At 41.8% G+C, this 12,002-nt stretch overlaps 1 protein-coding gene across 1 annotated transcript; it reads left to right on the plus strand.

Annotated features, from left to right (window-relative positions):
- The first annotated feature begins 285 nt into the window (after window positions 1-285).
- LOC116329594 (zinc finger protein 3-like) lies at window positions 286-10,863 on the plus strand. Its single transcript, XM_031751638.2, has 3 exons — window positions 286-637; window positions 2,016-2,279; window positions 9,846-10,863. Exons 1-3 carry the CDS (start codon window positions 427-429, stop codon window positions 10,547-10,549), a joined length of 1,179 nt encoding a protein of 392 aa, XP_031607498.2. The 5' UTR covers window positions 286-426; the 3' UTR covers window positions 10,550-10,863.
- The last annotated feature ends 1,139 nt before the right edge of the window (window positions 10,864-12,002 follow it).

Here is a 12,002-nt window from a genome sequence, read left to right on the forward strand (position 1 = left end):
ATTAGTGCTATTATTTAAGGACAGCAGTCATGATTTGACACTGGGAATTTTCTTTGTAGTGATAGAAACCAACAAACTTTACAATCTGTGATTTGAAATCTTCAAATTTAAAATTCATTGAAAGAATAGAGTTTCTGATTTTTTGGGGGGATTTTTTTTTAGCGATTCTTCTGTCCACACTCCAGTCCAGTAGGTGGCACTGATACACCTGTAAGCTGGTTTGCCAACCACCATCAAACTCTGAAGAAGAAGAAGAAGCTGAAAGGAGGAGAGGGAGGAGCAAAGAGTAGTTGTGACAAGTGGCGTGTGTGCAGACTTGGCTGCTGTTGATGAAGCAGACTGAACTTAAAGGAGAGACACAAACTAAAGTATCGATACAGTCACATCAGTGTGGATCTGATACCAGCGTCTGTATCGCTTCTATCGATGCTCGTATCGATCCGCCCAGCCCCAGTTGAGGCAACAATGAGTTCAGCTCAGTATCTGAGAGAGTTCATCAAGGAGAGAATAACTGCTGTTTGTGAAGAAATCTTCTCAGAGGTTCAAAAAACCATCGTCCAGTATGAGGAGGAGACCAACCGTCAGCACAGACTGCTGGATATCAGCCGGAAACCCGACAGAAACTCACACATCATAGGTATGGACATGTTTTTAACTCTGTGCTGTTCAAGCTCAGATTCTTCAGTGTGACTGAATTTACTAGAAGATGTTAAACTGGGTATTTATCAGTGCTGTGGGTCAGTGTCCAGTGATGGACTATGTTGGACTGGTGCAGGTCCATGGTCACTGATAGGTTAGGTTTTAATACATTCAATTCATTTATTTATTAACCTTCCTGTCGTGTTCGGGTCAAATCTGACCGATTTACATATTAAAAAACTCATAAATATTGTGTTTTACATCCGATTGCCTTGAGGCTTTATGGCATCCTGCACACTATGCACTTGAACGACCTACTGAGTAACCCATTAAATGTCGCACTGAATGACCATTGACCCACCCACTGAACTGAATTTGGTGGTGAATAATATTAATTATGTTGATTATGTTATGTTAATTATGTTAATTTAAAAGCTGTTAAAACTGACCGGTCAATTCTGACCGGGAACACTAAAGTAAGGGGGTGGAGGTGAACACAACCAGAGGGTTAAACTTTTTTTCTCTAACAGATTCCAGTGTTGAGTACATCAGGCGTGGGTATTTAAGATCCTCTGTAAACACTGATACTGTGCAGTAAAGATATAGTTAGATGTCAGCAGAATACACATTTAATAAAACTTTGTGTCTTTGCTCACTATTAGAGTTGGTTCTTTTGAGCTTGTCATTTGTGCAAAGTCACATGACCATTGCTTGTATGTGTACTGATAAAATGTTTTATCCATATTGGTTTGAGCTACTGTTGGATGTAGGAAGCAGTCTTGTTGCTGTAATTTTTCTGTTGCGCACAAGAAACCACAAGTTCCTGTTTTTATAAGTTTAGCAGGACTGCTCAATTCTGCTTTTTACATGCTTTGTTTGTTAAAGGGTCCCGCCATAAACAGAGCGACTGAAAGAGGTCGCGCCACATGTGGTGACAGGAAGTGTCTCACACAAACAAATAAACACACACACTTGCTCACACATAAGCTTGCATTAACTGAACTGTGTAACAACTGTTGTCAATAAAAGAGGCAAAGAGGGAAGTCACGGAGAGGGGAGTTGCTTGCTGCTCCCCTTGCCGGCAAGTAAAACCGATTGAGCTCCGAGTGTCTGCTTTGTTCGCTGTGATTGGTCTCTGAGACAGCGAGGTCTGAAAGTTTAGACCTAACACTCATCGTGAGGAGCCTTAATGCTAACATATTAGTGTGTGGTTGTGAGTGTGCGCATCTATTTCCCTGAGCTGCTGTGTGTGGTTCATAATGGGTCATAATGGATCACCATTTATTCAGGTTTTCATTCATGCTTTTAAAAAATAGTTTGAGTTTTTATGTCAACACATTAGTGATTATTGTTCTTGTGTTTCTTTGTTCCTCAAGACCTCACACAACAAAATGATTGTAAGGAAGAGGAGGGTCTGGATGAGCAGCAGGTCTGTAACCAGGAGAGTAACTCCAGTCTGGACCAGGAGGACCCAGAGCCTCCACAGGTTAAAGAGAAACAAGAGGAACTCTGCAGCAGTCAGGAGGGAGAGCAGCTTGGACTGAAGCAGGAGTCTGAAGGCATTATCGTCTGGACTGATGAAGAGCAGCTCAAACTGCTGGAGACCATGTGGAAATCTGAGATAAAGTTACACAGAATAGGTATGTAAAACTCTGATGTCTTAATAAAAGTGATTATGACTCACCGGCATCACAGTGAAACAGTGGTTAGCTGTGTAGCGCTGTTTTTTTTGTTTTTTTTAATTGAACTTTTTATTGCAAAGCAGGAAAACAACAGTCACAGACATATACATACACAGGACATAGATCTACCTAGATGTATGGAGGTTATGGGAGTCCAAAATAAATAAATAAATAAATAAATGATAATAGTTTAAAAAAAAAAGAAAAATGCTTGAAATTGTCCCTTTGTTGCCAGGCCGAATCCCATAACCCCAATCTCAACCTCTGAGTGGAAAGAGTGACCAGATAGGCCAAAAACGGGTCCCATCTGCAGTAGAAAAGGAAAGGTTTGTCCTTAAGCGCTGTAGAGAGGGCTTCCATTGGCACAATACTTATCACAGTCTGTAGCCACTGGTTGATAGATGCAGCCTTATCAGAACAGTACAATGATGCACTTTTGAGCGTAGTGCAACAGTATAAGAAGGAGTCGTTTGCTGCGGAAGTTGGCAGATAGCTTATCATTTAGCCCCAACAAGCAAGTCCTTGGACCCAGAAGCAGTCGGCAATTAAATATGATGCATAGTTTACCTAAGAGTGATCTCCCAAACTGTAGAATAAAAGGACAGCTCCACAGACAATGAAAAAAAGAATCGAAGGCAGACTGACATTTGTTACATTTGCTATCACTTCCAACATAAATGACAACAGAAAACTACAAAACGAGATCAATCCTACTACTCGTTCTCTGGATGAAGAGTCCACCAGGTGTCAACTAAATCAAGTTCGTTACAAGTTAAGTGCTTTGGCCCTTGTAGACATTTGAATGTGTTTGGGAGTGGATCAATCCTTAATTGTAGAAAAATAACATTTAAAATCTCCAGCTATCACAGAATTATCACAAACCCAGTGAGAAAAGGAAGAGAAAGCATGAGCAATAAAGTCGTTAGACTGTGCTGGTGGAAGATAAATATTCAGAAATGACACTGCCTGACCACTTAGGGTGCACTTTAAGGAAAGATATCTACCAGACTTATCACAAATTCTTTGGTCAACTGTCAGCAGTAGGTGTTTATGTATTAAAATGGCCACACCGAGGCTCTTACTCGTAAAAGAGGAACTAAAAACTTGACCCAATCACGTTTTAATTTTAGGTGCTCCTGAGGAGACAGGTGAGTTTCCTGTAACAAGGCAACATGAACATTTTCTCTCTTAAAAAAAACTCAAGATTTTTTTCCGTTTGATAGGGCTGTGTATAGGGGTGGGCGGTATAAACGGTATACAGTCGAAACAATATGAATTATGAACAGCAGAGATTTTGACTATACTGCATGGATGTAAGATCCTAACCAGAGCTCAAAGTTTATTTAATTTTAGAGGCACGGGAAAAATTGAAGGTCCACCTGTAATAAGCAGCATGAATGAATCTCTGTGACCTGATTTTCTGTTTTCATTTACATAAACACATTTCCACCATTAACTCATGCAAAAAGGTGAATATTAGTGCATAAAAATTCAGCAGGATGAAAGACATGAAACATCTGAGTTTCAAATTTCCACCCACTGCTCAGACAACACAGAGACACAAACCCAACAACACAAGTTTCATTTTGTTATGTTATCAGTTTAGGTTAAAGACTTATATGTTTGCTCTGCAGCATGGAAATGGTTAGATTTGAATCTATGTCTGTGAAGGTTCTCAGTCATCTAGGTCACCGTACTCTAAGGAGCTTGGAAAGAAAAGCATCTGGACTTGTTTAAGTTGCTTGAAGACGTTTCACCTCTCATCTGAGAAGCTTCTTCAGTTGTAAGGTCAAATGGTGGAGAGTCCCAGATTTAAGCCCCTCAGGGGGGGCATGGACCCTCTATTGATCTTCTACCTAATCACATGAGTCAAGGTGTAAAAACGGGTGTAGGTTACAATCAGCCAAGGTTTTGTGTGAATCCATTGTGAAACCTAGCCCCATCTGGGGCTGGGCGATACGGCCTAAAATCCATATCGTGGTATAATTTGAAGCATGTGGGATATATTCTTTTCTTCTGTCAACAGTGCGCCTTATAATCCGGTGCGCCTTATGTATGAATTCTGGTTGTGCTCACTGACCTCAAATTTTATGTGGTACACAGCGCTCAAAAATCTGTCAAAAATGTTTTAGTACGACTTTGGTAAGCTACAAAGCCGCACCGCTTGATGGATTGTCGGAGCATTATGGCTACCATATTCAGGAGCCTCGCAAAGTAATCTGGGTCCAAAACTCCATCTGCTTCAGGTCCCAAATGCCAGAGGTGGGTAGTAACTAGTGGTGCAACCGATCAAAAGTCTCACGGTTCGGATCGGATCACGGTTTTAAGTCACGGATCGGATCAATTTTCAGATCAGCAAAAAAAGAAAAAAGACAAAAATTTAACATTTACTTATTAACTTACTGAAGTATTTTTTTGCCTGTTAAAAACATTCAACTCAAGACTCATTCCACGCAATTATTAAAAAAAAAAATTATGGTTCAATATAGGGCAGTGCAGGGCTTTGTATCTACCACTCAATTCAATTCAATTTTATTTATAATGCACCAAATCACAAAAACAGTCTCCTCAAGGCGCTGTATATTGTAAGGTAGACCCTACAATAATACATAGCGCTCATTATATCGCACTCCGCTGTGATATAATGAGCTGTCACGGTCACGTAGCTTTCCGTTGCCCTGGAGGTCCACCCATTTGTAGTAGTTAGAGCAACAGAAGATGCCTGGGACAGTTCAGCCATAACTTTATGCTTCTCCTGCTCATACATGCTTGGAACGATCTTGCCACTAAAGTGGACGCGCAACGAGATATCATAGCGTGGCTCAAGCATGTTCATCATAGTTTAAACCCCTTGTTTTGCACAATGGAATACGGCCTCCCGTCTGCAGCTAAACACCCCAATAGCTTTTGTAATAGCTTTAGCCCGGTCAGACTGGGCAGCAAAGGGCTGCTTAAATACCGAAAACTCCTATGCTCCTCCACTTGGACCGCTAGCGCTGGCCATAACTATCGCTTGACAGACCCACCACGCGCACCATACACATACTTTGGGAATGGGATCGGTTCAGATTACGGCTCAACCGTGATCCGTTGCACCACTAGTAGTAATGAGTTACATTTACTCCGTTACATTTACTTGAGTAAGTTTTTGAAAAAAAATGTACTTTTAAAGTACCTTTTTTGCACGATACTTTTTACTTTTACTTGAATACATTTGTGAAGAAGAAACGGTACTTTTACTCCGCTACATTTGCAAAATTCATCTCATTTGACTTTACTGTCGCCTGGCATAATTTGCAGATGATATTGCTTGCAGCCGCTGCAATGCTTTCGACCAAAACAGGCGCAGCTTGATGAAACCATCAACATGCGCGATCATGGTATAGGCAAAATGTCTACTGTTGGCCAAATTCATATAGTTTCTACCGTATACCGTTTATACTGCCCACCCCTAGCCCCACCCTATCATGTGATTTTTCCTGAGGTCAAGAGGCCCAGGATGTTAGTGGGCGTTAAGGTGTCTGGGAAGGGATCTCAACACTGGATTGTAGATGGCAGACAGTTTGTGTCGTAAGCCACTGCCTCTGTTCAAAGATGGTCATTCACAGTGGACATAGATGGCTTCTTTCACTCCTCTTTCAAACCATCTGTCTTTTCTGTTCAAAATGTGAACGTTGGTGTCCTTGAAAGAGTGACCTTTCTCTTTAAATGCAGATGGACAGCCGAGTCTTGTCCCATGGAGTTGACTCTTCTATGTTGTGCCATGCGTTTATGAAGTGGCTGTTTGATCTCTCCAATGTAGAGGTCTGAGCATTCCTCGCTACACTGTACAGCATACACTACGTTGCTACGTTTATGTTTAGGAGTTTTGTCTTTGGGATGAACCAGTTTTTGTCTGAGTGTGTGGCTGGGTCTGAAGTACACTGAGATGTTGTGCTTGGAGAAGACTCCTGAGTTTTTCTGATAAACCGCCTACATAGGGGTTGGTGTCTCATCTTCATTTCTGTGCCTCTTTGCTGACTTGATGAAAGCCCAGTTAGGATAACCACGTTTTAAGAGCTTCCTTTACATGTGTGTCTTACCTGTTTTTCCCTTCAGGCTTAGAGGGAACATTTTCTGCCTGGTGTTGTAGGGTTACTCCAAGTTTGTGTTCCAGAGGGTGGTCGCAGTCAAAGAGGAGGTACTGGTGTGTGTGTGTGTGGGCTTCCGGTAAACTTCAATGTTGAGGTTTCCATTCTCTTCAACGCGCACGGTGTGGAAAATAACATGTAGCAGTATTTTCAGTGAGTGTTATATTAATCTAGAAGCTAATGAACGTGCAAATCATAGGGCATTAGAAGAAGTGTTTTGCTTGTAACTGCATACGTGCCTGCACAGGGGCGTTTAGAACAGGATGTACTCAGGATGTGCCATATACGATCATGGGCCCCATAACGAGAACAACAGGAAACAGCTGGGGGTGAAAGAGCGTTGAAACCGTTAGTGAAGAATAAACTTCAATACCATAAAAGGGGTTGCAGTTAACTGTCACTGTTGCATGATAATATACTCTGCTTACGCATACAGGACATGTACAGCCCTTTAAATAGTGAAGCCTGTGTGTTTACTCTTTGAGATCTACGCGGAGGGTGGTATTGTGTACATCTCCCACATATATGTGCTTAATAAATAATTATTGTTGACTGGACCTGGACCACAGTCCAGGAATGGCAAACAGTTATCCTTTGTATCTTCCCTGGTGAACTTTAAGTTTCTATCTGCAGTAAAGGAGTCTGCTTCTTGGGTTTTGATTTTTACCCAGGTGTCTTCCACATATCTGTACCAGTCGCTAGGTACTCTCACTTTAATGGAGCCAAGAGCCTTTCTTTCCACTTCCTACATGTAACAGTTGGCTACAATAGGTGACACCGGGGAGCCCGTGGCACAGCCATGTTTTTGTCTGTAAAAACCCTTGTTTTATTTAAAATATGTGGTTGCAAGGCAGAGGTCTAACAGTGTGCAAATCTGATCGGGGGTGAAGTTGGTTCTGTTTTCCAAGGAACTGTCTTCTTGTAGTCATTTCCTGACAGTCTCCACTGCCTCCGTTGTAGGTATGCAAGTGAAGAGAGAGACTACATCAAAGGACACCATGGTTTCATCTGGTTCAAGTGTAAGTTTCTGGACCTTGTCAGTGAAGTCGGTGGAGTTTTTGATGTGATGTGGGGTGTTCCCCACAGTGGGTGCTAGGATGGTTAGCAAGGTGTTTAGAAATGTCGTAAGTGGCTGAGTTTATGATGCTAACAATGGGTCTGAGTGGGACCCCTTCTTTGTGGATCATAGGAAATCTGTAAATGCAGTGTATACCATGTCCTGGGTATAGACGACATTATGTAGGGTGATCAATGATTTTGTCCTTTTCCAGTTGTTGAAGGCAACCTTCATTTTGTCGCTGCTTGTGGGGTCCCGTTTTAAGGCTTCATAGGTATTGTTGTCACTGAGGAGTCTGGTCATTTTTGTGTCGTAATCCGTTGTGTTTAGAACAACAGTGCTCTCTCAAGTGCTAGAGCCATCTACAGTGGCTTGGAAAAGTATTCGGCCCCCTTGAACTTTTCCACATTTTGTCACATTACAGCCACAAACATGAATCAGTTTTATTGGAATTCTACGTGAAAGACCAATACAAAGTGGTGTACACGTGAGAAGTGGAACAAAAATCATACATGATTCCAAATATTTTTCACAAATAAATAACTGAAAATTGGGGTGTGTGTAATTATTCAGCCTCCTTTGGTCTGAGTGCAGTCAGTTGCCCATAGACATTGCCTGATGAGTGCTAATGACTAAATAGAGTGCACCTGTGTGTAATCTAATGTCAGTACAAATACAGCTGCTCTGTGACGGCCTCAGAGGTTGTCTAAGAGAATATTGGGAGCAACAACACCATGAAGTCCAAAGAACACACCAGACAGGTCAGGGATAAAGTTATTGAGAAATTTAAAGCAGGCTTAGGCTACAAAAAGATTTCCCAAGCCTTGAACATCCCACGGAGCACTGTTCAAGCGATCATTCAGAAATGGAAGGAGTATGGCACAACTGTAAACCTACCAAGACAAGGCCGTCCACCTAAACTCACAGGCCGAACAAGGAGAGCGCTGATCAGAAATGCAGCCAAGAGGCCCATGGTGACTCTGGACAAGCTGCAGAGATCTACAGCTCAGATGGGGGAATCTGTCCATAGGACAACTATTAGTCGTACACTGCACAAAGTTGGCCTTTATGGAAGAGTGGCAAGAAGAAAGCCATTGTAAACAGAAAACCATAAGAAGTCCCGTTTGCGGTTTGCCACAAGCCATGTGGGGGACACAGCAAACATGTGGAAGAAGGTGCTCTGGTCAGATGAGACCAAAATGGAACTTTTTGGCCAAAATGCAAAACACAAACGCTGTCCATCTAATCTGACTGAGCTGGAGCTGTTTTGCAAAGAAGAATGGGCAAGGATTTCAGTCTCTAGATGTGCAAAGCTGGTAGAGACATACCCTAAAAGACTGGCAGCTGTAATTGCAACAAAAGGTGGTTCTACAAAGTATTGACTCAGGGGGCTGAATAATTACGCACACCCCACTTTTCAGTTATTTATTTATAAAAAATGTTTGGAATCATGTATGATTTTCGTTCCACTTCTCACGTGTACACCACTTTGTATTGGTCTTTCACGTGGAATTCCAATAAAATTGATTCATGTTTGTGGCTGTAATGTGACAAAATGTGGAAAAGTTCAAGGGGGCCGAATACTTTTGCAAGCCACTGTATGTCCACTGTGAACGACCATCTTTGATCAGAGGTGGTGGCTTACGACACCAACTGTCTGCCATCTATAATCCAGTTTTGAGATCCCTTCCCAGACACCTTAACATCATGTGACTAGGTAGAGGCTCAATAGAGGGTCCAAGTCCCTCTTGGGGGACACTCCCATAGGGTTTAAATCTGGGACTCTCCACCATTTGACCTTACAACTGAAGAAGCTTCTCAGATGAGAGGTGACACGTCTTCAAGCAACTTCAAGCAAGACGTCCAGACGCTTTTCTTTCCAAGCTCCTTAGATATTAGATATGAACAGTTTACATGTCTGGGTAAGTATGGATAAATATTTCTATTCTGTTTTGGAAAATATGGAATTCGGAGTTTCTAAACTGAAATTTATCAGACAAGAAGAAAGTTTTGATGGCATTTCAAGCGCAGCAAAACCTTTTACCACTGTGTAATAGAGCTCTGCCCCAGCATGCCTTCCTATAACTGTAGCCAATCCAGACATCCACATTCATTTAACAAAAAACATCTATTTATTTCATACATCATAGAGATTCACTTATGAAGCTGAACTTTGAACTTTAAACATCTGAATCAGTGCCAAATAATTTGTCATATTTGTACACTTTAAATTTCAGTTATATATGTGAGCAACATGCTCACTATGTAGAGATCTACTAATAGTTCAGATCAGTAAATATTTTTTTGATCATTTTTTTTCCCCCTTTGTACATTCAGATGTCCAACAGCAGCATGCTTTTGAGGAAGAGAAGGTTCTTACAGACCGGGAGGTGTGTAACCAGGACAGGAACTCCAGTGTGGACCAGGAGGACCCAGAGCCTCCACAGATTAAAGAGAAACGGGAGAAACTCTGCAACAGTCAAGAGGGAGAGCAGCTTGGACTGAAGCAGGAGGCTGATACTTTGGTTCTGGTTCACTGTGGGAACTTTCCTCATAAGCAGGTGTCACCATCAAACAGTGAGCAGCTCCTTCCTCACAGCTCTCCTGAAGCAGAGAGCCGAGATCATGAAGAAAATGGGCATGTGGACTCAGGATCTATGAGAAATGCAGAGCTGAAGAAGAGATGTCACAGGAAGAGAAGACACAGTCAGAAAGCAGACAATACTCCTGTGTCTGCGAGTCAAAGTAGAACACACACAAAGAACAAGCCTGTACAATATGACATGTGTGGAAAACCGTATTCTTGTAGCACCTTTGGGAAAGGATTTGCTTACTTATCAGTGTTCAAAAAACACACGAGAATTCACACAGGTGAGAAACCGTATTCTTGTAACACCTGTGGGAAAAGATTTGCTGACTCATCAGGGTTCATAAACCACACGAGAATTCACACAGGTGAGAAGCCATATTCTTGTAGCACCTGTGGGAAAAGATTTATTACCTCGTCAGCGTTAAAAAAACACGCATATTCACACAGGTGAGAAACCATATTCTTGTAGGATCTGTGGGAAAAGATTTGCTGACTCATCAGCGTTCTTAAAACACACGAGAATTCACACTGTTCAAAGCTGCCATAAGTGTAAGCAGTATTCTTGTTGGATCTGTGTGGAAAGGTTTGTCGATAGGATACAATTAAAGAAGCACATGAGAATTCATACTGGTTCATAAGTAGGTTAAAATGTTCCTACTTATAAAATGTGGGACAGCTGTGAGTCATCGCTGAACAGAGTGAAAAGATGATCCATATTTAAGTCAGTATTTTTTTTTGTCCAGAGCAATAAAGAACTCAGCATTGGGTTTTTTTCAGTTTACAGTGGTCCCTCGCTATAACGCGGTTCACTTTTCGCAGCCTCGCTGTTTCGCAGATTTTTTTGGTGCAATTGTGCATGCTGGTTTTTTTTTGTTTTTTTGTTTTTTTTTCACAGCACATTGTGTTCTGCATCCTGATTGGCTGTAGACCATTGTCAATCAATCTCGTGCTGTGTCTTCTGTACAGTACAGAATGCATTCAGCTTGTGTAATTTACATAAATATTTGATCGCTAGCAGTGTAACTCTGAAGTGCTGTACTGTGTTTTTGTAAGTTTTATCCCCAGCAAACACAACAATGATGACGAAACGTTTGCACCATCAAAGGCAACCACCTTTGGTAAAATTCCTGCCAAGAAATCAGAAAAGTCTAGTATAAAGTTCTTATTATATTTAGGAGGTCGATACACCAGCGCACATAGCACCGGTGTGGACAGGTGAATTTCAAATAACTGCAGTTCAAAGCTGCCATAAGTGTCAGCTGTTAACTGCTGAGAGTTAAAGCAGTTTTTATAAACAGTGGCTAATCCTCCGCCTCAACCGGTCGTCGGGACGAGTTGAGGTAGTTGCAGTCTGAGGGGACAAGTTCAGACTCAACTCACCCAAGTTAAGCCAAGTTTTGGTCACCAGGAGAAAATCCTGGACATTCCATAGCATACCACATATCTTGATACCTTCAGTCCAGCTCATCCTTGACCCTCTCCCACTCCAAGAAAAGTTACAACCACCCGTCACCTTCCTAAGAGTAGGATGTCTGGAGATCTTCAAGTCTACAATGGGTCCGCTGTGAAGGTGCAATAAAACCTTGGGCCCACTTGTGATAACATTCCACATGCATGCATACAACTAAGTGAGAAAGTGATATTACTATTAGTAAGGTGATATGATTAAAATATGTGATTAATCCATAATTTCCTTCGGGATTAATGAAGTATTTCTGAGTCTGATTAATACATCAGAAAAGAAATCTTCCACCACAATTGACATAGGGGACGAAGATTCTGATAATCCACTTCACCCCTGCAAAGACTTGGGGACGGATGCCGTGGGTGCTGGATATTAAGATGTGGAGTCACCGGTATGATCCAACGGGAAGCCGATTCCAGGGAACGCCAAGAGATAAACA

This window comes from Oreochromis aureus, linkage group 3, assembly GCF_013358895.1.
Source record: "Oreochromis aureus strain Israel breed Guangdong linkage group 3, ZZ_aureus, whole genome shotgun sequence".
NCBI lineage: Eukaryota > Metazoa > Chordata > Actinopteri > Cichliformes > Cichlidae > Oreochromis > Oreochromis aureus.

Bases quoted from the DNA above. Each gene is read 5' to 3' on its own strand.
- LOC116329594 (XM_031751638.2), top strand. From the start codon at position 427: ATGCTCGTATCGATCCGCCCAGCCCCAGTTGAGGCAACAATGAGTTCA. The intron at 638-2,015 runs GTATGGACATGT...TTGTTCCTCAAG, and splicing joins CAGAAACTCACACATCATAG to ACCTCACACAACAAAATGAT. The intron at 2,280-9,845 runs GTATGTAAAACT...TTGTACATTCAG, and splicing joins GATAAAGTTACACAGAATAG to ATGTCCAACAGCAGCATGCT.